The 27,583-nt window shown below is 46.0% G+C and overlaps 1 protein-coding gene and 1 non-coding gene across 3 annotated transcripts; one reads left to right on the top strand and one right to left on the bottom strand.

Moving 5' to 3' along the window:
* Positions 1-3,431: 3,431 nt before the first annotated feature.
* Positions 3,432-3,537, bottom strand: LOC114914589 (small nucleolar RNA R71). Its single transcript, XR_003802071.2, has one exon. It is a non-coding gene; the product is annotated as a small nucleolar RNA R71 (small nucleolar RNA).
* A 21,426-nt stretch (positions 3,538-24,963) lies between these two features.
* Positions 24,964-27,458, top strand: LOC105039928 (uncharacterized). 2 transcript variants are annotated; one of them, XM_010916252.4, is made up of 2 exons: positions 24,964-25,073; positions 26,405-27,458. In XM_010916252.4, exon 2 carries the CDS (start codon positions 26,442-26,444, stop codon positions 27,243-27,245), a length of 804 nt encoding a protein of 267 aa, XP_010914554.1. In that variant the 5' UTR covers positions 24,964-25,073; positions 26,405-26,441; the 3' UTR covers positions 27,246-27,458. The 2 variants fall into 2 exon arrangements, with proteins under 2 accessions (XP_010914554.1, XP_010914555.1); XM_010916253.4 differs by having other exon boundaries at positions 24,988-25,109.
* The last annotated feature ends 125 nt before the right edge of the window (positions 27,459-27,583 follow it).

Below are 27,583 nucleotides of genomic sequence, written 5' to 3'. Positions count from 1 at the left end.
GGTTGGCCTCCTCTCAGGACTTCGAGGAGCAACCTACGGCTGATCAGATAATGGTGCCGCCACCTGCGGCGCCAGATTTGGTTGCGAGGCTGCAAATGGTGGAACTAGAGTGGCCTGATGGGGCGACGGTGCTATCGATGGGGGGTGCCGGGGCGGTCTGGATCGACTGGATGATGGCCGTCAGGATTTGATCCTGCTGAAAAAGCAGGTTGAACTGTTTCGCCATCGCCACCACCGACTATGGAGGTGGAGGGTTTTTCGCCCCACTAACGGAGCCACATGGTTAACCTGGCTCTCCTCTGGCTGTACGGAGGTGTTGGTGCGGTGGGACAACATTCTTCTAGGTGCCATGGGTGCTCTGCTTTGATCTACGTTCCTCCAAGTAGGGACGGCCCTTTTCTCTAGCATCAATCTGTTAGTGCGAGATTTTGATCGGTGTTGGAGGAGCTAGAGCGAACGGTCGAGATCAGTCTCCCAGGGGCGAGACCTACAAAAAAAATTCTGACCGAAGGTTGCTCTGATGAAAACCCTCCAACGCTCAAGTCAGTATCTCTTTCAATAGAAGGAGGAGCGTGAGAAGCAGAGTGATGGCATTTTTTGGGATCTTCTTTTGATGAATACTTAATTTATGATGCTAGAGGCACTAAATATTGTAATCATTAATATTATTTTATTAAAAATTTAATGCTATCTAGTCTTTTTTGCAGGTAATTGGAAGTTTGGGTTGATACGATTTAATTTAGACTCAAATTGATTCAGATTTGAGTAAACCAAGTAATCGACTCTTATTTCAGTGTGAACGCAACTTAAAGATCAAGGATCAAGAAGCAACCTCTCCAATAAAAAGCTCAGATTAAAAGATAAATGAAACTAAGTGTGAACACAACTTATTGATCAACGGAGAAGAATCAATATGAAGATCCAAGAGTCCTTATTCACACTCTCATTTTTCTTTTCATGAAACCCTAGCTTCCTCACTCTATAAATAGAACCCTAAGGCCTCCCTCTTTTTCAATTAAGCCAACGCCTAAGTTTTCTTCAAGCTTCTCTCTTTCTCTCTCCCTCTTTCTCTTCTTCATAAGTCTAGGAGAGGTACTAACCCTAACACAACATATTCCTCCATAGATCTCTTTTTCACATCCCAACAAATCTAGGAGAGGTTCTAATCCTAGTGCCGCTACCCTTTCTCTTTTACATATCCACTTCCGTCAACCTTTCTTCCTTGAAGTTTCTGTACCAAGCCTTCCAGCCATCCTGTCGCTGTCTGCACGGAGAAAGATGAAGGATTCAAGGAGACACATCCACCATTAGGCACAGCAAGAAAATCAACTTGGTTTAGTTGTCTTGTATCGTAATTTTATTTTTTTCTTTATGTATGCTTCTTTATTAGATTAATAAAAAGTAATTTTATTTTTCATACTTCTTTTTTAAATTTTTTTTATAATTTATTATTTTTTCATTTGTATTTTCAAAATAATCAACTAAGATTCCTACGGATATGATCCCGACTCACCCTATCTACATAGTAGTGAGTAGGGTTAATTTTGGTGTGCTACGATATGCATCAAATTTTGGCACCATTACCAAAAATTTTGAAGCGATTGTTTTGAAAAAAAATTTAAAATAAAAAAAAAATCTATAAAATAAAAAAATATATTTTACTATTTTTAAATTTTTATTTCTTACTTTAGATTGCTTGATTGCCTTTTATATATTTTTTTTCAAAATTTCTGTCTCATATTACTCTTCGTATATGGTAGATTTACTATTTTATATTTAGATTTCTTTATTTGCATATATAGAACTATTTTTTACTTCCTATAACCTAGCAATTTATTACTTTCTATAGATTAGAATAATTTACTATTTTATATAATTAGTGATTTTCTACTTTATAAGTATATTAGATTCTTAGTCTTTTATTTGGATTACATAGTTATCTTTTATTCTTAATTGTGAGATTACCTTATTTGCATAGTTAAGTAGTTACCTTATTTATTATTGCCTATTATTCCTAGTGATTTACTGCTTTCTATAGCTTAGAATAATTTATTATCTTAAAAATAGATTTGATTTATTACTTTATTTGTAGAATACCTACTTGCCTTTTAATCTTAGTATAATTTACTTTTTATTTAGTTAGATTCACTTGATCTTCTAATATCTAATTAACCTAATTTAAAAACTTACTTTTTATTTCTTCTTGCTAAAAGATAACATAATATAAAAAGAATACAATGATAATACATAACACTTGACTAATATAAATAAATCAATTAAATTTTAAAATCCACTTAACATGATTGGACATCTTTTCCTTTTGCATTGCATATTTTCATTAAAAAAAATCTTAAGGGCAAAATCCTAATCAACATAAGGTGAGGATTTCATCACCCTTCCTTGGTCCACAAATCACCACCTTGCAATTACATTAACCTAAACTTCTAATTTAAAATCGATTAGACGTTGATCCTTAAGGATCCTCGAGCTTAATAGGACAAGGAACCCTAAAAGTTAGATCAGATTCAGGTTAGTCAGTTTAACTGGTGTCTAGAAAAGTGGTTCAGAGATTACGTCCTGAAGGAAGGTGGTTTATTAATTGGTTCCGTTCGCTAATCTGGCCAACACAGTTGGTGTCTAAGAAAAGCAACAGGGAGACTCCCACCAACCTTATACTTATCTGGCCAGTTGAGTGGCTAGTCTGCTACTTAGAGTGCTTGAAGGTGATCTTGACAGTTAGGAGCTGTCTAGATCTAGGATAACCCATAGATAAGATTGATTGAACCACTAAATTATTGACTAAAAATATCAAATCTAATTAATTCTTCTCTATCTTCTTAGCATTAGAACTCCTTAGGTTCTCTTCTTTATAATTCTTTTTCCTCCTCCTACTCTCCTCTTCTCTTTCAAAAAAAAAAATTGTTGAAATTAAAGCTCGACGAGATCTTTTGGGTGCATGCTAGGACGTCGATCATTACAACCTGATTTACATCCATTAAATCTAGAGCTAGAAAAAATGATTCGAATAAACCAAATCAAAATCATGGATCCAAAACAAGAGACTGATCCACCACGATAATTGAGAGAGTATTTTACTCCCTCATCTTACACTTACTCGTCATGTATCCAGCCTCCTCCTGTGGAGGTGGCACAATACGAAATCAAGTCCGGCATTATTCAAATGCTTTCATCATTCTATGGACTGATGAATAAGGATCCATATAAACAGTTGGACGAATTTCTTGAGATATGCTCTACAGTAAAAATCCAAAACTTTTTCGATGATGCCCTCAGGTTGAAACTATTCTCTTTTTCACTTAAGGACAAAGTCAAGCATTGGTTAAACTCCCTAGATTCCATAATCATTTCAACTTGGGACCATCTTTAGAGAGAATTTCTCAAGAAATACTTTTCAATTGAAAAAATGAATCAAATTAGAAAAGCCATCACTAGTTTTTTCCAATTGGATGGTGAACTTTTTCATGAAATATGGGAAAGATTAAGAAATCTTATTCATAAATACCCCCACCACGCTGTCCCCAAATGGCAACTTGATCAGTATTTCTACGATGGTCTATCGGAGAAACACCGATAAATGATTGATGCATTGTGTGGTGGGATATTCATGCTAAAGAATGAGGACGAAACTTGACAGCTCTTTGAAACACTTAGTGAGAACTCCCTACATCACATGTCTGCCACCTCTAGAGAACAACCCATGTCTCAACAGAAAAGAGGTGGAATCTATCAGATTGGAAATGTTATGGATATCTACAGTAAGGTAGATGAGTTATCCCAAAAATTAGACCATCTTCTGAATACCGGACACTCTTCGATTCTACCTAATCCAGTGCAAGATGTTTGTGTAATGTGTGCAAGCCTGACTCATTTTGTTAGTGAATGTCCAACCGCACCTCAATTTTCTGAATTTGTGCATAAGCAGGTCCAATAAGCTCAAGCCCAACAAGCTCGTAGATCAGAAAATGATCCATATTCGAACACTTATAACTCCGACTGGAGAAACCATCCAATTTTTTTCTGGAGATCACAGCCAGTGGTTAGCTCTACTGTACTTAGACCAAATTATCAGGATCCGACATATAGGCATGGACCATACCATCAGTTTCAAAATACTCCTCAACTATCTATCACTAGTTATAGCTCAGCTTTTGAGGATAAGGTTCTAAAAGTGCTAGAACGATTATAAGTCAACACCTAGACCCTTAACTCCCACACACAATCTATTGTTAAGCTAGAGACCCAAATAGGTCAACTAGCAACCGCAGTCAGTAGGAGAGAAGGAGAAAAATTACCTAGTCAATCTGAGAGCAATCCGAGAAGATAATTCATGGTTGAGAGCTCCAATACTCCAGATACCTTTTCTGAACATGCCAAATCAATCATGACTCTCAAAAGTGGGAAGGTCGTTGAATACACGAGTAAAATCAATGAGACCGACCCTAGACCTCTGACTAAGCCCAAATCATCTTAGAGCAAGGAGGACACAAAAGTAGAAAAGGGACCAACTACACCGAAATCACCTTACTTTCCTAAAGCTCCATTTTCGAGTGTCCTAAAAGCCCCCACTCTTGTGGATAAGAAAGGAGGAAGACTTGATGAGATGTTGAAATTATTTAAGCAAGTCCAAATTAATCTCCTCCTTCTAGATACAATCAAACAGGTCCCAGCTTACGTAAAATTTTTGAAGAAATTATACATCCAGAAACGTAAATCTCGATCACAACTCTCGAAGAAAGTATGCCTCACCGAACAAGCTAGCTCTGTATTCCAGCACGTTACCCCTCCAAAGCTTAAAGATCCATGTACCCCTACCATTTCTTACATTATAGAAGACCTTCACATCGAATAAGCTCTTCTAGATCTAGGGGCGAGTGTGAACCTTTTATCTAGTTCGATTTATGAATTTTTTGGATTCAGAGAATTGAAACCCACATCGGTCACTCTACAGTTAGCTGATAGATCAATTAAGATACCACGTGAGATGATCAAGGATATTTTGGTCAAGGTAGATGAGTTCTATTTTTCAGTTGATTTTTTAGTCCTTGATATGGAACTGAGTGACAATCCAAGGTAAATTCTCATTATCTTAGGCAGACCCTTCCTAGCTACGGCAAATGCGTACATCAATTGTAGGACAGGAGTTATGGATGTATCATTTGGGAATAAGAAACTGAGATTAAATGTGTTTAGTGCATCCCAGGGACCATCAATGGATAGTTACTTCGAGATAGATATATTCGAGGATATTATAGAGGAAGCAACATCAATGATTTTTGCACATTGTTGGGTATAAAATACCCACAGCCGAAGTCCTCAGCAGGATCAGCTCCAGGAGGACTCCCCCCGGACTCCTATGGGAACCGGGCTCCGATCGCAACATCAACTCCAAAAGGACTCCGATCGGACTCCTACGGGAGTCGGGCTCCGTCCTCAACATCAACTGCCGGTAAGCCTTGTCCGGACTCCTACGGGAGCCGGACTTCGCCTTTGACTTTAATTGCAGGAAGACTCTGCCCGGACTCCTACGGGAGCCGGGCTTCGTCCTCGACTCCAACGGCTGCAGACAGACTTCGTCCGGACTCCTACGGGAGCCGGACTCCACCGACAACTTCAACCGCAAGTAGACTCCGCCCGAACTCCTACGGGAGCCGGGCTCCGTCCTCAACATCAACTGCCGGTATGCCTTGTCCGAACTCCTATGGGAGCCGGACTTCGCCTTTGACTTTAATTGCAGGAAGACTCCGCCCGGACTCCTACGGGAGCCGGGTACCATCTTTTTCTTCGATCAAATGAGCCACCAATTTGTGGCCCATTTTGTCAGCAGCCGGCGCCCCCGGAAGGGTTTGGAGTCCCTCATCAACATCAAGCAAAGGGAAGGGGAGTCCATTCGGGCCTACATCAACCGCTTCAACATCGCGACGCTGGAGGTCCGAAACTTGGACCAATCAGTCGCAATGGCCGCCCTGAAGGGTGGCCTTCAGGAGAATGATCTTTTGTTCTCCCTGGAGAAGAAGTATCCCAGAAATTTTGCTGATTTGCTGGTCCGGGCCGAAGGATACGTCCGAGCGGAAGAAGCCTTCAAAATGAAGGATGAAGAGACGGCGAGGGAGCGGCAAGCGGGAGACTCGAGTAAGCCCGCAATTGAAAAAAGGCCAAAAGAAGCCCGGCTGCGTTCTCGATCCCCTCCTGGGCATAAGCGCGCCCATACTCCACCCCGGACGCGTAGGCAGAGAAGCCCGGATCGCGGGGTTCGGCGGGTTCCCCACCAGGGAGATTCCGCAACTACGCCCCCCTCAACGCCTCGAAGGCCCAGGTATTGATGGAGGTCAGGGAGCAGCTCCCTAGGCCGGAGAGGATGCGCACACACCCCGGAAAGCGCAACCCCAACAAGTTCTGCCTCTACCACCGCGACCACGGCCACGACACAGAGGAATGCATCCAACTCCAGGACGAGATCGAGGAGCTCATTCGGCGAGGTCGACTCGACAGGTTCATCCGACGCAGGCCTGAGGGTAGAGGAGATCAGCCAAGGGCCCTTCCGCAGCCTGAACCGTCAAGAAGGGAGGAGCAACCCGGGGACCGGCCTCCCATCGGGACCATCGACTCCATCACCGGAGGGCCTCAAGGAGGAGCGGACCACCCGCGACCGTGAAACTCGGAAAATCTGTAAATGTATCACTTACGATTTCACCTTGAATCTAAATTTCTTTCTACTTGACGTACTCTTCCCATCTGGCGTGGATTTATTACGACTGGATATGACCTCTCCAAACGCTTGAAACAAAGTTATGTTAGGAACGGGGGAGAACCCCGTCCTAACATACCTAAAATGAAAGTCCGACTATCTCAAAATCGGATTGGGGGAGAGGCCTTACAACGTCCTAATGTGCCCCCACAGTCATGTCAGGGACAGGAGGAGAACCTCGTCCTGACATGAGCAAAGTCGAAGGCCCGGTTCTTTTAGACCGGATGGGGGAGAGGCCTTACAGCGCCCTAATGTGCCCCCACAGCCATGTCAGGAACAGGAGGAGAACCTCGTCCTGACATGAGCAAAGTCAAAGGCCCGGTTCTTTTAGACCGGATGGGGAGAGAGGCCTTACAGCGCCCTAATGTGCCCCCACAGCCATGTCAGGAACAGGAGGAGAACCTCGTCCTGACATGAGCAAAGTCAAAGGCCCGGTTCTTTTAGACCGGATGGGGGGAGAGGCCTTACAACGCCCTAATGTGCCCCCACAGCCATGTCAGGAACAGGAGGAGAACCTCGTCCTGACATGAACAAAGTCAAAAGCCCGATTCTTTTAGACCGGATGGGGGGAGAGGCCTTACAGCGCCCTAATGTGCCCCCACAGCCATGTCAGGAACAGGAGGAGAACCTCATCCTGACATGAGCAAAGTCCAAGGCCCGGTTCTTTTAGACCGGATGGGGGGAGAGGCCTTACAGTGCCCTAACGCGCCCCCACAGCCAAGCCGGGAACGGGAGGAGAACCTCGCCCTGGCTCGAGCAAAGTGGAAGGCCCGGACTCCTACGGGAGCCGGGCTCTGTCCACGACGCCAAGGAAGACTCCAACCAGACTTTTACGGGAGCCGGGCTCCATCCACGACGCCAAGGAAGACTCCACCCGGACTCCTACGGGAGCCGGACTCCGTACACGACGCCAAGAAAGACCCCACCCGGACTCCTACAGGAGCCGGGCTCCACCCACGACTTCTGCAGCAAGGGCTGATGGTGGCGAAACCCGACCGCCCAACAAGATCGGATGAAAGGAAAAAGCCCCTCAACGGCACCTCCTCGCTTCTATGCAACCCCGCGAAAAGCGGGGGGAGGGCCCTCACTCTGAGAAGAGGAAGAAAATTAAAAAGGAAGGATGACGAACTACGACGGGAACAGATGAAGGATGAACCGCACCAAAAGACCTAAAGGACTTCGTCCCAACTGAAACGGGGAGTTCCTACCGAACACCCCCGGCCTCTGAAAAGACTTTCGACACCGGTTAGGAAGACAACGACATCCCCGAAGTAATGCGGAGCCCGGACGGCCAAGCTCGGACTTACGGCCATGTACGACGAGAAAGGCGAGCCAACGCATCGACGACCGGGCGCCCCCCAACGACGTCTACATCAGACAGGTCAAACGATAAGAAAAGTTTGGCAATTTAGTGCAACGCACGGACGAGATAACACAAAACACCCTTTTCATTCCATTTTCGATATACACGCTACAAAGCCCAGAAGGCCAAGGAAAGAAAGGCAAAACGACAAAAAGGAAAGTAAATACATGAAAAGACAGAAAGATGAAAAGAGCTCTAAGGAGGCCCTGCTCCCACCGACCTAGAATTATCTACTCCATCCCTTAACCAGGACAGCCTTAGATTCTCAATTTCTTCTTCTAGCTCTTTCCTTTTCTGCAGCGCATCCTGGAGCGCCCGATGAAGTCGCTGGCTCTCGACCTCCGCCTCTCGACGCCTCTTCCTCAAGACCTCGGATTCCGCCTCCGCGTCCGCGACGGCCCGCTGCTCGTATGCCAGTTGGATCTTCAGTTGTTGCAGCTCAGCTGTCTTTTCCCCGAGGGAGACAGAAATTTCCTCAACGGTGCCTCTTAGGGCTTGAAGCTCATCAGAATCTCGGACGGAAGTAAGCTGTGCCCTGCTAGCCAGCTGCCTCTGGAGACGGACGACTTCGTCGGCCGCCGCCCTGAATCTCTCTTTATATTCTTCCACCTGCCTGCGCCAGCTAGCCCGATGCACGTCGTGGCTCACCTCGGCATCCTGAAGCTGCTGCTGAAGGTCGGAGACCTTCTTCGACCACTCCTGGTCACCGTCGACCCGGGCCAAGAGCCGGGATGAATTTTCTTCCAGCTGGCCGATCTTCCCCTTCGCAGCTGACAGTTCCACCTTGAGGGCGCTGATCCTGACGGCCTGGGCCCAAATTCGATCGCTGGCACTCTTCTTGCATTCCTCGAGTTCCTTCGCGAAGTCCGCCTTCCTCCGGCTATACTCCATGATCCCCTTCACGTGGAGATTTCGAAAGTGGGTGGCCTCAGCGGTGGCTTCAGAATGACCTTCTCTCAATCTGCGGAGCTCGCCTTCCATCTTCTTTAACTTCTTTGTCAGGTGAAGGACTTCCTTCTTCAGCCGCTGGATCATCGATTTCAGCGGGACCCCCAGGGGCAGGGGGAGTGCTTCTGCAGGACACTGCCATCGGAAGGCAAAAGCGTCAAAGCACGACTCATTACAGGAAGAAGAACAGAGAGAAGGAGGGGGGGAGGAGAAGCCGTCCGCAACAAAAAATTCAACTTTATTGATTGGATGATTTTTGAAGACAAACAGAAAAGAAAAATTACGACGAAATAAAGGTACAAGATCGGAGGTCTCAGACCTCGGGGGCGGGGGTTGGAGAACTCGGCGTCCCCGGCAAGGGGGCTGCGACAGCAGTGGCGGCTGGCGAGGGACCGGTCTCGTCTTCAGACTCCTCGCCTAGGAAGCTGAGGTCGAGCTCTAAAATTTTCTGGCCACCTTCTCTTGGCAGAGCTCGAACCCCCTTATGAACGCTTCCTGGCCAAATTGGACCTTCAGGTCCCTTATCTCCGTGGAGGCCTTGAATTCCTCTACCGCAAGGACTCTGGCCTCCACGACCATAACCGAAATTTGCTCGGCCAAGTTGGCGACCTCGGCCTCGCCTTTCTCGCCGATTCCTCCAAGGTCTGCCTCTCCTCCTCCCGGGCTCGTTTCTCTCTTTCCAGGGCCTCCTGGAGGGCGACTACTTCGGCCGTCTTTGCTTGGAGGCGAGCAACCTTGGCCTGACGGCGTTCCTCCACCTGGAGGATGTCCCTCCTCGCACGGTTCACCGCCTCAATATAGGCAAGGAGCTGGTGCCCAATCTGCAAGGGCAGTTAGGAAATTAGAACAAAGACCGAATAGCCATGTAAATGAAGATTCGCTTACCTCAAGGAAGGACCCCAAAGAGTCCCAGGCCCGCTGCTCAGGATCGGCGTGGTCGATCCTCTCAACGACGTCAGGCAGAATGCAACCGTCGATCAACCGCCTGATCAAGTCCTTATCATTGAAGGATTCTCCGACCCCTCTTCAGAGCAGAGGGACTCATCCACAGCAGTTCGGCGGCTACTCGCCCTGCGGGCCACTGATTTTCTTCTTTTCCTCTCGGCTATGGGCGCCTCCGTGGAGCGGACCCCCGAAATGGGGGCCCCAGTCGGCGGACTCCTCGAGGAGGCCCGGGGAGCCGTTGGCTCGGCATCCGAGGGAATGTCGATGGTCGGGGCCACCTGGATGGGTGCAGCTAAGCTCGACTCCTCCGCCCTGGCCCTCTTCGCCGATCCGGAGGTCGCAGCACCCTTTCTCTTGTGGGCCCTAAGGCCCCTGGCAAGCATCCGCGCTGCTTCGACGTCCATTCCTAAAAAAAAAAAAAGAAGAAAAAGAGAAAAAGAGAGAGGGAAAAGGAAAGAAGAAAAAGAAGCAAACCAATCAATCAAGAGTCAAAAAAAAAAGAGAAGAAAGGGGAAGAAAGAAAGAAACAGAGGGAAAAAAGAGAGAGAAGGAAGAAGAGGTAAAAAGAGAAAGGAAAAGGAGAAAGGCATGAAAAGAGAAGATAAGGTAAAAGATGAATACTCGCTGGATCCTGGGGGCTCAGGCCGATGTTGAAAAGAAATTGCTCCCTCAGAAGATTGGGAAGGGAAGGAGCGGAGTAAGCTAGAAGCTTTCGGGCAGTCTGGAGGTCATCCTCCCCCAGGCTGGGGGCCCGACGGACAGAATCCCTCAGAGAGCCCCAAGGGGGCAGGCCCAGTCTCAAGGTCGGGCAGTGGACGAAGAGATATTTCTCCTTCCAATTGTGGATTGAAGAAGGGGCGCCTTTCAGCAACCCCTTCTTGCCGAACTGGGGGAAGAAGTACCACCAGTCCTTCGTCGAAGGATGGCGCTTGAAAGTATAGAAGTGCCTAAACAGGGAGAGGGACGGTTGGACCTCGACTACGTGGCAAAGGGAGAGAAATCCTATCAAAAACCTAAAAGAATTCGGGACCACGGAAGCCAAGGAGATGTCTAAGAAGCGGAAGAGGGCAACAACAAAGGAAGGAAGCGGAAGCCGGAGTCTGGCACGGAACGTTTCCTGGTACAGACAAAAACGACCAGATGGGAGAGTGCTGGCCCGGTCAGAAGGGCCAGGCAGCTCCAGGTCATACTCCGGAGGAACTCCATACTGAACCCTTATCAGAAGGAGTTCCTCCGAGGTCAGGAAACATGGAATGGCGTTCGGTGCAAAAATCGGGCGGAGCCCAGCCCCAGACGCAGGTTCGTCTACAGAGCAGGGGACCTGGGGGTTTGAGGCGGAAGAGCTCCCGGAACTGCAGGGAGCGGAAGAGCCGGACGACATTTCGGGTAGTTTCGAAGGAGGGCTCTAAAGGTCCCTAAGAAGACGGACAGGATGGGGGACGAGAGGCCACAGGAAACTAACTCGGAGGGATGCAAAAAATAATGACAGAGAAGAAGTCCCTAGGCGGTGGGAAGAAGGTTGAAGGTGCTGGAACTAACCTATATCGCTCTGAGGGACCAGAGGGACGAAGACAGGGACGATTTGGAAGACACCTACGGCTCGAGAAGATGCCCACTGAAACAGGGCTCTCGAAGAGAAGGCAGACACTGATAGAAACTCTGGAACGGAATAGGGCACCTAAAGGTGGGAGGACGGGTTTAAATAGACCCTGGGATCCGGCGCCATAATGATCACGAATCCCCCCAAGCCAGTCCACACCCGGCACGTGTCCCACTCCCCCCGGCAGGCGGCTAAAAGTGGCTGATGGATCAGCAGGGCCATTATGGCACCGTACCTGGGCCAGTGTACCGGCAAGAATTTCGAAGGATCCCTTCGTATCGCCCCGATCCGAAAAGACTCCAGCACGCGCACATTTAATGCCAAAATATCTGGGGGCGGCAGTGCGCAGGATTCGAGGGGACGGTTTCGGCTGTGCCCATCTCTCTGTACTTTCTTCGTTCGAAATTCAAACTCGGAAGTAGGGGGACTGGTGTTGGGTATAAAATATCCACAGCCGAAGTTCTCAGCAGAATCAGCTCCAGGAGGACTCCTCCCGGACTCCTACGGAAACGGGCTCCAATCGCAACATCAACTCCAGGAGGACTCCGACCGGACTCCTATGGGAGCCGGGCTCTGTCCTCAACATCAACTGCCGGTAAGCCTTGTCCGGACTCCTACGGGAGCCGGACTTCGCCTTTGACTTTAATTGCAGGAAGACTCCGCCCGAACTCCTATGGGAGTCGGGCTTCGTCCTCGACTCCAACGGCTGCAGACAGACTTCGTCCGGACTCCTACGGGAGCCGGACTCCGCCGACAACTTCAACCGCAAGTAGACTCCGCCCGAACTCCTACGGGAGCCGGGCTCCATATTCAACATCAACTGCCGGTAAGCCTTGTCCGGACTCCTACGGGAGCCGGACTTCGCCTTTGACTTTAATTGCAGGAAGACTCCGCCCGGACTCCTACGGGAGCCGGGCTTCATCCTCGACTCCAACGGCTGCAGACAGACTTCGTCCAAACTCCTACTGGAGCCGGACTCCGCCGACAACTTCAACCGCAAGTAGACTCCGCCCGAACTCCTACGGGAGCCGGGCTCCGTCCTCAACATCAACTGCCGGTAAGCCTTGTCCGGACTCCTACGGGAGCCGGACTTCACCTTTGACTTTAATTGCAGGAAGACTCCGCCCGGACTCCTACGGGAGCCGGGCTTCATCCTCGACTCCAACGGCTGCAGACAGACTTCGTCCGGACTCCTACGGGAGTCGGACTCCGCCGATAACTTCAACCGCAAGTAGACTCCGCCCGAACTCCTACGGGAGCCGGGCTCCGTCCTCCACAACAACTGTCGGTAAGTCTTGTCCGGACTCCTACGGGATCCGGACTTCGCCTTTGACTTTAATTGCAGGAAGACTCCGCCCGGACTCCTACAGGAGCCGGGCTTCATCCTCGACTCCAACAGCTGCAGACAGACTTCGACCGGACTCCTACGGGAGCCGGAATCCACCGACAACTTCAACCACAAGTAGACTCCGCCCGAACTCCTACGGGAGCCGGGCTCCGTCCTCAACATCAACTGCCGGTAAGCCTTGTCCGGACTCCTACGGGAGCCGGACTTCGCCTTTGACTTTAATTGCAGGAAAACTCCGCCCGGACTCCTACGGGAGCCGGGCTTCATCCTCGACTCCAACGGCTGCAGACAGACTTCGTCCGGACTCCTACGGGAGCCGGACTCCACCGACAACTTCAACCGCAAGTAGACTCCGCTCGAACTCCTACGGGAGCCGGGCTCCGTCCTCAACATCAACTGCCGGTAAGCCTTGTCCGGACTCCTATGGGAGCCGGACTTCGCCTTTGACTTTAATTGCAGGAAGACTCCGCCCGGACTCCTACGGGAGCCGGGCTTCGTCCTCGACTCCAACGGCTGCAGACAGACTTCGTCCGGACTCCTACGGGAGCCAGACTCCGCCGACAACTTCAACCGCAAGTAGACTCCGCCCGGACTCCTACGGGAGCCGGACTTCGCACCTGATTTCGATTGCAGGGGACTCCGCCCAGACTCCTACGGGAGCCGGGCTCCGCCCGCGACTTCAACTCCGAGAGGACTCCGCCCGGACTCCCACGGGAGCCGGAATCCGCCCACGACTCCAACCTCAAGGGGGACTCCGCCCGGACTCCCACGGGAGCCGGGCTCCGTCGCCAACTTCGACTGCCGGTAAGATCCGTCCGGACTTCTACGGGAGCCGAACTTCGCACCTGACTTTAATTGCAGGGTACTCCGCCCGGACTCCTACGGGAGCCGGGCTCCGCCCGTGACTTCAACTCTGAGAGGACTCCGCCCGGACTCCCACGGGAGCCGGGCTCCGCCCACGACTCCAACCTCAAGGGGGACTCCGCCCGGACTCCCACGGGAGCCGGGCTCCGTCGCCAACTTTGACTGCCGGTAAGATCCGTCTGGACTCCTACGGGAGCCGGACTTCGCACCTGATTTTGATTGCAGGGGACTCCGCCCGACTCCTACGGGAGCCGGCTCCGCCCGCGACTTCAACTCCGAGAGGACTCCGCCCGGACTCCCACGGGAGCCAGGCTCCGCCCACGACTCCAACCGCAAGGAGGACTCCGCCCGGACTCCTACGGGAGCCAGACTCCGTCATCAGCTCCGACCACTGCCGAACTTCAGCCGACGGATCTGCACTCTCAGGCAGGCCACAATAACGGCCACGATCCTGCTCCACTTCTGCGGTGGATTTCGCGCAGCTCCATCACTCCCTGACAGGTCGCAGTAACGGTCACAGCACTGCTCCACTTCCAACGACGGATCTCGCGCAGCTCCACTACTCCCTGGCAGGCCACAATAACGGCCACGATCCTGCTCCACTTCCTGCGACGGATACCGCACGATTCTCCCATCCGCTGGCAAGTCGCGACAACAGACGCCGCTCCACTCCCCGCGGCAGACTCCACGTGGCACACCCCGGTGATAGCCACGGGTCCGCTCCACTACTCTTCGCAGCAAACTCCGCCTGACTCTGGACAGTCCACTGCCAGACGGTTACAGATGTCGCTATCAGGCTACTGCCTCCTCCGCCTATAAAAAGGGGCTTCAGATATGTTATTCAATAAGCTCTCATCTTTCATCTAAAAACTCTGCTAAATTCTCCGTTCGAGCACTCCATTCTTGTTGAGGCAGAGAACTGACTTGAGCGTCGGAGGGTCTTGCCGGAGCAACCCCACCTTCGGTTTAGACTTCCTTTGCAGGTCCCGGCGGCGACCGCGACTTCCTCGACTCCAGCTTCTCCGGCGCAAGCGGATTTTTGCACCAACACACATGATTTTTGAGACACCCATTTGACGTACTTTGGAGCGGATGACTGTGATATGGAGGAGGTAGTGAAGAAGTAAATATTTTAGTTGATACATCAAGTGATGAAACTACTCTCCATTAGACAATCAAGTATGAGCCATTGCCTGCATTAGTCAATACACCCACAGCCCCATCATTAGAATCACCACCTGCACTAGAATTAAAGCCACTTTCGGCAACACTCAAGTATGCATTTCTAAGACCTAATGACACCCTTTCGGTGATCATTGCATCAAACTTGACTCCGGATCAAGAAGCACAATTGGTTGGTGTTCTGAAGGAAAATAAAGAGACTATCGGCTGGTCCATTGCTGATCTAAAAAGAATTGATCCTTTCATCTGTATGCACCATATTCATTGCGAGACAGATGCCAAACCCCATCAAAACATGCAGAGGAGACTGAACCCAAATATACGAAAAGTAGTGAAGAAAGAGGTGGTAAAATGGTTAGACACTGGAATCATCTACCCAATATCCGATAGTAAATAGGTCAACCCTACTCAAGTAGTACCTAAAAAAGCAGGTATTACTGTGATGGAGAATGAAGAAGGTGAATTGTTTCCCACTCGCACACTATCTGGTTGGCGAGTGTGCATTAACTATAGAAAACTCAATGCTGTTACTAGAAAGGATCATTTTTCATTATCCTTCATCGATCAAATCCTAGAACGGCTAGCAGGTCAATATTTTTTTTGTTTCCTAGATGGTTATTCAGGGTACAATCAGATATCTATATTTTTGGATGACCAAGAGAAGACCACCTTCATTTGCCCCTACAGCACTTTCGCTTTTCGACGTATGCCGTTCGGACTCTGCAATGCACTTGCTACATTTAAATGATGTATTTTGGCCATTTTTTTGGATATGATGGATAAATATCTCGAAGTATTTATGGATGATTTCTCCGTATTTGGAATCACTTTTGAAGATTGTCTTCATAATCTTTTCAAAGTCCTTAAGCGCTGCACGGAGATAAATTTGGTTTTAAGTTGGAAAAAGAGCCATTTCATGGTTCGGGAAGGAATCGTATTAAGACATATTATTTTTGAAAGAAGAATTGAGATAGATAAAGTGAAAATTGAGATCATCTCAAAACTACCACCCCCCACTTCGGTTCGACAAATACGATCTTTCTTAGATCACACTGGATTTTACAGACACTTTATTAAAAATTTTAGCAAAATATCAAGATCCTTGTGCAATCTACTGGCCAAAGATATACCATTTGTCTTTAATGAAGAATGTCTACAAGCTTTCTACACGTTACGAACAGCCCTGACAACAGCATCTATAATAAAACCTCCTGATTGATCCTTCCCATTTGAAATTATGTGTGACACTTTCGATTTTGCAATATGGGCCATCTTAGGTCAAAGAATCAATATGGAGCCACATGTGATCTATTATGCTAGCAAAACTCTATCCGATGCTCAATTGAACTATACTACGACAGAAAAAGATCTACTAGCGGTGGTATTTGCCTTTGATAAATTTTATTCATATTTGTTAGGGTCTAAGGTTCTAGTATATTTTGATCACGCGGCTTTGAAACATCTGCTATCAAAAAAAGATACTAAGCCACGATTGATCAGATGGATCCTTCTGCTTCAAAAATTTGATCTAAAAATTCGAGACAAGAAGGGATCCAAAAATATGATCGCTGATCACATTTTTAGAATCTTAGTTGATCATATGATGGGTATAGATGAAGTCAAGAAAAAATTTTCTGACGAACAACTTTTTGAAATATCCTCTGACCAAATCTCATGGTTTGCTCACATCATTAACTACTTGACAACATGACAAATTCCTTTCCATTAGACAAAACAGGAGAAGGATCGATACTTCTCACAGGTCAAACATTATTGTTGGGAGGAATCCGAATTGTTCAAATAATGTCCTGACCAAGTGATTCGACGCTGTGTCTCTGAGGGTGAGTATCAACGTATACTTACCTTTTGTCACTCTCATGCATGCGGAGGATATTTTAGTGGAAAGAAAATAGCCGCAAAAATATTACAAAGTAAATTTTACTGGCCGACATTATTTAAGGATGTACACAAATTTTGCCTTGAGTGCTTGCACTGTCAGCAAACAGAAAATATTTCTAGAAAAAATATAATGCTCCTATCTCCCATCTTAGTCGTGAAAGTTTTTGATGTTTAGAGAATCGATTTTATGGGCTCCTTTCCTCCATCCTATGGATATGAATATATTTTGGTTGCGGTAGATTACGTATCTAAATGGGTTGAGGCTATGGCAACCAAAATGAATAATCACAAGGTGGTAATCAAATTCATCCAACAAAATATCTTAAGTCGATTTGGTTGTCCAAGAGCCATTATTAGTGATGGAGGTACACATTTCATGAATAGACACTTTGAAAGTTTAATGAAAAAATATGGAATTACTCACAAAGTTGCCACACCATATCACTCCCAAACTAGTGGCCAAGTGGAAGTCTCCAACAGGGAGATCAAACGAATTCTTGAGAAGACGGTTAGGCCTGATCGAAAAGATTGATCTGGATGATTAGACGATGCATTATGGGCCTACCGTACTGCATACAGGACCCCGATAGGAATATCTCCTTACCAACTCATTTTTGAAAAAGCCTGCCATCTGCCGGTAGAGCTAGAATATCACATATTTTGGGCCATAAAGTAATTTAATTTTGACATAAAAAATATGAGTAGTAATAGGAAACTACAATTGAATGAATTAGAAGAGCTACGCAATGAAGCATATGAGAGTTCACGAATTTATAAGGCTCGAACTAAGGCTTAACATAATAAATATATTTTATGAAAAATATTCGAACATAATCAAAAAATATGACTTTATAATTCGAGGTTGCGACTATTCCCCGAAAAACTCCGTTCACATTGGGATGGACCATATATCGTAACTCAGTTGTTCCCTCATAGAGCAATTGAAATCAAAGATCCTAAATAGAAAAATACTTTCAAAGTAAATGACCAACGATTGAAATATTATGTGGATGAAATTAGAGATGATGAACAAGTTGACTCAATTGAATTACAGGATCCAGTTTACAATTAAACTTTGGCTTGGTCTGGGTGAAGATCTTAAACTTAGCATTTGTTGGGAGGCAACTTAATATTTTATTTTTCAGCTATCCAGTTTTTTTTATTTTATAAAAAATTTTAAAAAAGATAATTAGCCAAGTTGGGGGGAGCACCATGATCAATGGAGTCAAGAATATACTAGCCCAGCAATGAACGACATCTTAATCAACATTACACACATCGAACTCAGGTGGTGTTCTTCTTTGTTACACTCTATTTTTGCTTTGTTATGATTCTCTTCTTCCATTGGGGATAATAAAAATTAAGTTGGGAGGGAGAATAACTAATAAGTCCTCGAGTATGGTCAGAAATAATTAATTTTGCGCATCTAAATTTTGTCTCAATTTGAAGTTAACTAGGCACTCTAATCAATAAATGATTAATGATCTAGATAATTTTAGAGATATTGAGAAAAAAATTATTAAGGATACCCAATTAATGAAAAAATTTAGACCAGACTAAATTTTGAAGTGATTCTAGAACCTTTTTTCCACCATCTCAATAAAGAATCTGCTTTATGGAGATATGGGTAGAAAGGTCGAGATATACAAAAAAAAATTATTATATAAAAAAAAGAAAGAGAGATAAAATAAAAAAAAATATTTTTAACATTTCTTACTAAGTAATCGGGCTCCTTCGCCTAAGTAAGCATTATTGTTCGCGTCAAAAAGTGAGAATGTAAAGAAATTCTTGTATAGTCAGTTTTAACTCATAGCTTTTTTGACTTGAGTTAGTAAGCCTGAGGGGTGCCTTACACCTAATGCTCTAAAGCCAACTGGTTTGGGAGTCATTGGCTTAAAGCTCGCTATAAGAGTCAGTTAAAAAGCTTAAGGGGTTAGGACATTGCACTGACTATACATGTAAATATTTTTTTTAAAAAAAAAAATAAAGGGACTAAATTGTAAGAAGACAATAAACCCTGCTCACATTAAGTTTGAGGACTTAAAGAGTAGAGTGGGAAGTCGGTGAAAGAAGACCTCTAAAAATTTTATGGCTAATACTTAACAATTAATTGGATCGAATTGATAATCCAATGAAGTACCTCTTTGATGATCTAGCCGGATATCAACTATAGTTAGGAATGTCTAGGATAACATTCAATTCAAGAACAATTTGGTGTACAATACTAATGTATCTATTTTACTCGAGGATGAGTAAAGTTCAAATTGGGGGTATGATGAATACTTAATTTAGGACGCTAGAGGTACTAAATATTATAATCATTAATTTTATTTTATTAAAAATTTAATGCTATCTAGTCTATTTTATAGATAATTGAGAGTTTGAGTTTATACGATTCAATTTGGACTCAAATTGGTTCAGATTTGAGTGAACCAAGTAATCAGCTCTTATTTCAGTGTGAACGCAACTTAAAGATCAAGGGTTAAGAAGCAACCTCTCTAATCAAAGGCCCAGATTAAAAGATAAATGGAACTAAGTATGAACACGACTTATTGATCAACGGAAGAGAATCAATATGAAGATCCAAGGGTCTTTATTCACACTCCCATCTCTCTTTTCATGAAACTCTAGCCTCCTCACTCTATAAATAGAACCCCAAGGCCTCCCTCTTTTTCAATTAAGCCAACGTCTAAGTTCTCTTCAAGCTTCTCTCTTTCTCTCTCCCTCTTTCTCTTCTTCATAATTCTAGGGGAGGTACTAACCCTAGCACAACATATTCCTCCATAGGTCCCTTTTCCATATCCCATCAAATTTAGGAGAGGTTCTAATCCTAGTGTCGCTACTCTTTCTCTGTTATATATCCACTTCCATCAACCTTTCTTCCTGGGAGTTCCTGTACCAAGCCTTCCAGCCATCCTATCACTGTCTGCATGGAGGAAGACGAAGGATTCAAGGAGACACATCCACCATCGGGCGCAGCAAGAAGATCAACTTGGTTTAGTTATCTTGTATCGTAATTTTATTTCTTTTCTTTATGTATGCTTCTATCTTAGATTAATGAAAAGTAATTTTATTTTTCATGCTTCTTTCTTAGTTTTTTTTTATAATTTTTTTTTTTATATTTTTAAAATAATCAACTAAGATCCCTGCGGATACGATCCCGACTCACCCTATCTACATAGTAGTGAGTAGGGTTAATTTTGGTATGCGACGACATGCATCACTTTTTTCGCATCTTCTTATAGATAGAGTCTGGAGGTTGTTAGGCTTGAGCCTATAGGCTATCAAGATAGGCTGTCTACGGTTCGCCCACTAACTAGATTGTTAGTCATGAGTGTTCTATTGCCATGTGGTTATATTCCAGAAGTTTGACAAGATATTCTGTCCGTCACGTTCTGAAAGTTTGTTAGGATATTTTGTTTGATAGCTTAGATGATCCAATTGGTCAATTCATTTAAATCGACCAAGTTGATCTGAGGCCTTAGCATCGACACTCAAGGGGCCATCAGCAACGATCAATCGATGGAGGGGCGTCGACAGCCATTGAGAGAGCTATTAGGCGAGTCGTTGTTGGTGAATTGGGCCGAAGAAGAGTCGAATGTTACGAATAGAGTTGAAAGTCAGGCTGATCGCTAAGTATGAGGTTTGTTCGCGGTCGATACTTATCCAGTCGGAGGCTGCTGGCTATGAACATATCCCCAATCGGTCCACATCGTTCACAGACAGTCCTGAAAGTCGGTACTAGCGGATAAGCCACTAGGGGGCCACCGACGATTTCAAATAAGACTTGTCAAATTATACCGACGAATCTCCGACGTCAATTTCCACTTAGCCAATGTGATCCAAAGGTTAGCCATGGCTTAACTTGGGTAAAGGCCAATCATGAGTCGGCCATGTCTTCACACTACTAGGAATTGGGTCCGATCATTTTGAACTATGGGCTTCTTCATATTTTTGACCTATACGAATTTTTCCCCAACAACAGGAATGGCCCATTATCCCTCAACTTATAAGTAGCATCACCAAACCCTTTCACCTTAGGTTGGCTACGCATGGCATTAACAAAATAAGCATGGTCATAATCTTTATATAATTGGAGAGAAAGTTGTTAGGATCTGATGTCTCGAGATTTGATCCATATTGAGCCCACAACGAGATTCACGATGAAAAATGAAGTCCAACGAAATCAAGATCACTCCAAACGGAGCTCGGACGGAGAAGATACGAGCTTTTGAAGTCGGCATGAGATCCGAGGCGACGGAGGACCCGCGCTGCAGGGCACCGCCTAGTGCGTGGCCCGACCCAGGTGTGAGCACAGGATGCGGCCCGGGCCCAGGCGCCCGATGTGGGCGCGGCCCAGGCCCAGGCACCGCTGGGGCCTGGTTTTCCCGATCCACCATGGACCAGATGGTCCACGGCCGGGTCTGTGGACCACGTGTGCGTTTCTCACGTATTTCGCATGGTCTACGATACTATTTCATGGACCGACATGTGATCGGAGGGCATGGGTGGCTTGCGGTCTTGATCCAACGGCTTGGGAGTTATTTGGATTAGTTTAAGACTCTTAATCGTAATCTAATTGGGTTTTTAACCTATAAATAGGCCTGATGCTCAGGAGAGAAGGGAGTGTGGTGGCTTGTTTTGGCTTTGTACGGTCACAGAAACCAGAGAACAGGACCATGAAGAAGAGAGAGAGCCATATGCTGTAGAGAGAAGGAATAAGGCTCCTTGATAGCGGACAGTGGTCACTTCAGGGGTTCAGGGGGTCTTCCAAGAGAGAGAGCTTTTGTGAGGAGAACTTTTTATGATGGAGAAATTGGGTGTACGAAGGTTGAGGGTGAGATCTCTTATAAAAAAATTTTTCATAGTGAAGTTTGCATGCCCCGTGGAGGTGAGCCCTTTTGTGGCTGATCCACATATTTTGATTATTTTTGTTTTATTTCTTCTTTCTTTCTGCTGCATCGCGCAGTACTGAAAAAATCTTGAGAGGTAGTGTACTGGCTAGACATCCACCCAACAAGTGGTATCAGAGCGAGATGGTAGAAGGACGTAGATTACAGTGGTGGTGAGCAAGACTGAAGATGGAGAAGATAGGATCAATCAAGATGGAGATCAACAAATTTGATGGTAAGAGCAATTTCTCCTTGTGGCAGGCAAGGATGAAGGACGTGCTCATCCAATAGGGGTTAATCGATACTCTCTTGTGCGAGGAGAAGCCAACCATCATGGAGGTGCGGGATTGAAAATGGCTACAGATGCAGGCAGTGAGTACCATCTGCATATACCTGACGGATGAGGTGGTGATCCATGTGTTGAGCGAGACTTTTCCGACGGTGCTGTGGTTGAAGCTCGAAGAATTGTACATAGCGAAGTCTCTCACCAACACTCTTTTTCTCTGGAGGCAGTTTTACCATCTGCGAATGACTGAGGGACAGAACGCGCAGGAGCATCTCAGCCACTTCCAGAAGATCCTCACCGACCTCCTCAGCGTTGGTGAGAATGTTGAGGAGAAGATCAAGGTGCTGATTTTGCTAGCATCGCTTTTTCCTTCGTACGAGTCTTAGGTGACTACTCTTCTAGTGGAGAAGAGCACCATCAAGATGGACGAGATCACCGCAGCGATACTCCAGAACGAGCTTCTCAGGAGGGAGAACTCGGCTTCGAGCTCAGGTGGCGGTAGCTCAGCTTTGGTGGCTTCTGAAGGAGCAGAAGGCGATAGACAGAGCGACAGGAGATCGCGACGAGGGCGGTCTAAGTCCAGGAGGGACTTGAGCAAAGTCAGGTGTTACCGATGTGAGGAGTTGGGGCAGCTAGCCAGAGATTTCCCTCAACTTAAAAATCAAATAGTAGCTGCTGTAGCAACGGCCGACAGCGATTCAAATGGAGATGTTCTGGAGATATCTGACGAGGTATCTACTTCTTTCCAGCAGTGGATATTGAATTTTGCATGCACCCATCATGTATATTGCAGAGAGAAGCAGTTTGACTTCCTAGAGAACAGTTAGGGCACTGTATATCTGCCAGATGGATCGAGCTGTGCAATCAGAGACATTGGGACAGTCAGCTGGAGGACACATGATGGTGCGGTGAAGAGATTAGAAAAGATCCGATACATACCCGATTTCAGAAGAAATCTTATCTCACTTAGCAGACTGGATTCGAGAGGCTACAGGATGGTAGCTGGTGGAGGAATCCTGAGGGTGCTACACGGTGATAGGATTATGCTGGAGGAAAAGAAGGAGAGCAGAGGATATTATTACCTGACGGGGAGCCTAGTGCGAAGTGGAGCTTCGGGAGTCAGGTGGAGCCCAGAGCGAGGTGGAGCTCCAGGTGGAGGTGGATCGGATACGAGACAGGAGACTCGAGAGGACGAGAGGCGACGTCATAAGGTAAGATTTCTATTACCGCAGGATGATGCTCCGAGCAGGTCTCAGGTCAGGAGGAGCACAACATACGATAGAGATGGGATCGAGCGGCCTGACTTGACTCTCATGTTTGTCCATCCATGATCAGTAGGTGATTGCCCCAAGGCATGGGGGCGAGGAGATCCAGAAGCTCTTGAAGTTAGGAGGAGACCGAATATCGAGTCAGGATAGAGATTGTTAGGATTTGATGCCTCGAGATTCGATCCATATTAAGCCCACAGCGAAGTTTGCGATGAAAAATGAAGTCCAACGAGATCAAGATCACCCCAAACAAAGCTCGAACGGAGAAGATACGAGCTTTTGAAGTCGGCACAAGATCCGAGATGGTGGAGAACCACCGACGGAGCGGTGGCAGCGCGGCGAGGCACCGCCCAGCGCGCGGCAGCGTGCGGGCCAGGCGCACAGGGCACGGCTCGGCGCGGGCGTGTGACCCGGCTCAAGCGCACGCGTGGGACTCCACCCGGGCCCAGGTGCCCGGCGCGGGCCGGCCCAGGCCCAAGCGCCGCTGGGGCCTGATTTTCTTGGTCCACCATGGACCGAGCGGTCCACGATCGGGTCTGTAGACCACGTGGGCGTTTCTCATACGTTTCGCATGGTCCACGATACTATTTCGTGGACCGACGCGTGATCGGAGGGTATGAGTGGCTTGCGGTCTTGATTCAACGGCTTGGGAGTTATTTGGATTGGTTTAGGACTCTTAATCGTGATCTAATTGGGTTTTTAGCCTATAAATAGGCCTGATGCTCAACAGAGAAGGGAGTGTGGTGGCTCATTTTGGCTTCGTACGGTCGTGGAAATCAGAGAATAGGAACCGTGAAGAAGAGAGAGAGCCGTACGCTGTAGAGAGAAGGAGCAGGACTTCTGGATAACGGACAGCAGTCACTTCAGGAGTTTAGGAGGGTCTTCCAAGAGAAAGAGCTTTTATGAGGAAAAATTTTCTGTGAGGAAGAAATTGAGTGTATGAGAGTTGAGGGTGAGATCTCCTTTTATAATTTTTTTTTCATAGTGAAGTTTGCATACCTCGTGGAGGGAAGTCCTTTTGTGGCTGATCCACATATTTTGATTATTTTTATTTTTTTTCTACTGTATTGTGTAGTACCGAAAAGATTTTAAAAGATGGTGTCCTGGTCAGACATCCGCTCAATAAAAATATGGTGGATGCATGCTTGCAATATTATTAGGTAGTATGATTTCGTTGGAGACATGGATGTGGTGTCCTTTTGTGAAGGATTTTGGTGGATGATTGCGATCTTTGTGCATTTGGGGATGAAAATTTAGTTGATGATTATGGCAAGGCATCAAGCAAGAGTTGTTCACCCATAAGTTTTGAGGAAATGCTACAATATGTACAGGATTAGGAGCATGAGATTACATGTAAAATATCAAGTAATTTTGGTGGATATTTACTCATGAATAGAAGCAATGTAGCTAGTAAGTAGAAACACAGTACAAATTCTACAATTTATAATTTAATTTGCTGGACTTGATTTCAATATTCTAAAATATATAGGATGAACTTTTCGCTTAATTTACCTGGTCTGTTCTTTCTGGGTCGGATCGGGCCGAGCCGTAGAGTAGTGCCACATACGGCCGGGCCGGCCCAGTCCATGCCAGGGCCGACCTTGGCGTTATAAATTATAATATTAGAGAAAAAGGGGCGAGGTCGGAGGCCGCCCCATCTCGATCAGAAGAGAAAAAAAGTTAGGGTTTGTGCTGCTCTTCCCATCTCCCAGGTGAATCTGTGCATCCGATCTCTCAATCAGGATTAGGTATCTGTATCGCTTCCATGTAGATTGGTATTTCTATGTTTCTTGGTGAAATCACTAGAATTTTTCCTTGATCAATTCGTCATCTCGGATCTTGGTGAGAAGGAAGGAGAGGTTTGGTGTTAGGGATGTGAGTTCGTGGCTTCAAAGAAGATTTCTTTTCAAAAAAATGTTCTTAATTAGCCTCATCATACGTTATTGTTGTCTTCTCGGGATCCAGATTGTGCCGTTCCTCTTGCTGTTTATGAATTTTATTGGTAATCGGCGAATCGTTTGATTACGGGATCCTGGCTTTTTGAAAAAAAAAAAGAGGGGGGGGGGGGGGTGTGAGAAGTTAGGGTTTTGGGACTATATTAGGCATTGTTTTGGGTTTTCTCCTGATTATCGATCAGCCAAATTTTTTAGGTCTGGTCCTTTGTTGGAAGGAATTGATTTAGGAATTTAGGACGTTTCTTTTTCTTGGGAATAATGTCTTACCTTCTTTAATAACTGCTATTGTTGTTTTAATTGTTTTGCGACGGAGCTGTGCTAGATGATTTTCTCAAAATGAAGTTCTTTTCTTGGGGTTGAAGGGCATGGGTCTTTTTGGATGAGTGTTTGGTTACAAAATCGATGTAGGTGTTTTGCATCTCATTTGAAAAAAACTGCATGTCAAATATTAGGATTTTGAGCTTTTCATCAAGCTATATTTTGGGTGTTCTCCTTCGTTTTGCCAAACGGCTAAAGAAAAAATTGTTTATTCAGGAGAAGAAGTTGGTGTTAATTTTCCTCAACTGAATGATAAATAACCTGTGATTTGGTTTTGCTTGCACCAGGTCCATAATAGGAGGTTTGAATTTTAATATGGATTATCTTCCTGGGTTTTTTGGATTAGTATTTTTAATTTGTTTAGTTGATCGACCTTTCTTATGAGTTATCAAGAATATTGGGTTTTTCGCTTGCTATTATGTTCATTTTTCAGAGAACAAACTTTTGGTCTTAGCTTCTTCGTGGTTTTTCTATCAAAAGCTTAGGTATTCTTTGACAATCTTCTGGTTGAAAGCTTTAAACACCAACGGTTGTAAGTTTTTTTTTTTTTTGTTCATCCAAAAAAAGTTTCTTCAATGTAAGTCTTCTATGGTATCGAATATTCATCTTATTTTTCTCCTTGCTATTCACATTACATGAGGAGTTGAATTTTTAAGTTGAGGATGTGCTTTAAATGATGGTTCACATCAAGTCCTTTCAGATTTTAGATACTTCAAAGAGTCATGGAAATAATGTCTCTAAAGCCATGAACATGATTATTTGCCATGCAGGTGGCTTCTGGCCTTTCAAGAAAATAGCTAGGCAGGTATGTCGAGCAAGAAGGAAGAGAAAGGACAGGCTGCAGCCGAGCGAATCAAGGCTGCAGCACTTTCAGCTGCAAAGGGTCTCAGCCGTGCTCAAGCTGAGCGGGCAGCGGCAGCAGCTGCACGAAATGTAAATGCTTATGGGCAGAAGGAAGAAGGGCCAAGCAGATGGCAGGAAAGGAAAGAAGCAAAGCGGCAGATGTATCTTATGAGTACAGAGAAAGCTGTGAAATTGGGAGAGAGGAAGGATCTAAAGGCATCAGTTTCTTCTGCTGGTGGCGCAGCTGCTCAATGTCAGAAGTGTTTCCAGTCTGGTCATTGGACATACGAGTGCAAGAACGAACGGGTCTACATGTCACGGCCCTCGAGGACGCAGCAGCTCAAGAACCCAAAGTTGAAGATGAAGCTCTCAGTCTCCTATGAATTAGACAGCCCTGATATTGGGAAGGAGCTGCAGGATGAAAGGGGCCAGAAGAAAGACAAGGGTGAAGGGAGCAGGACAAAGAGCAAGAGGAAACACCGATCAGGAAGTGATTCAGAGGAGGACAGCAGTGAGGCTTCTGTTTTTGAGACAGATAGTGAGTCTTCAGTGACCGAATCCGACTACTCTTCCGCTGAGAGTAGTTCGAGCTACAGTTCATCAGATTCAGAGGAGCGCAGGAGGAGGAGGAGGAGGAGGAAGCAAGAGAAGAAAAGGCACCGGGGATACAGCTCATCCTCTGATTCTTCTGAATCAGAGTCAGCTTCTGATAGTGATTCAGATGACAAGTACAGGAGGAAGAGTAGAAGGCACAGCCGGAGGCGCTAGTCTGGTTCAGAAGTATGTTTGCTAATTACAATCCATAATATTTTAAATACTACTATGGGGTGTTGTGTGCTGACTAATTTGGGCCCTTAGTAGCTGGTTTATAGGTCCAAAAGTAAGCAGTTGGTATCATAATATGTTCTCTTAACACTATGCATGCTTTCAGTTTGAGGGTCTTTGAAGTTAATCTTTCGCTACCTGCTTATTTCTGGTTCAGTTTGGTTTGGCAATTGTTGGTGCTGCTCCTCAAAATGTTAGTTTCAAGCTTCTTATCTCTGTGATTGTTTAAAAAATTAGACCAGACAGATTTGTACTCATCAAGCATCTTGATGGAAAATCTT

This window comes from Elaeis guineensis, chromosome 1 (genome assembly GCF_000442705.2).
Source record: "Elaeis guineensis isolate ETL-2024a chromosome 1, EG11, whole genome shotgun sequence".
NCBI classification, from domain to species: Eukaryota; Viridiplantae; Streptophyta; class Magnoliopsida; order Arecales; family Arecaceae; genus Elaeis; species Elaeis guineensis.
Note: the sequence above shows the minus strand (reverse complement) of the source record. Positions and strands in the feature narration are given on the sequence as shown.

Coding starts and splice junctions, on each gene's coding strand:
- LOC105039928 (XM_010916252.4), top strand. CDS start 26,442: ATGTCGAGCAAGAAGGAAGAGAAAGGACAGGCTGCAGCCGAGCGAATC.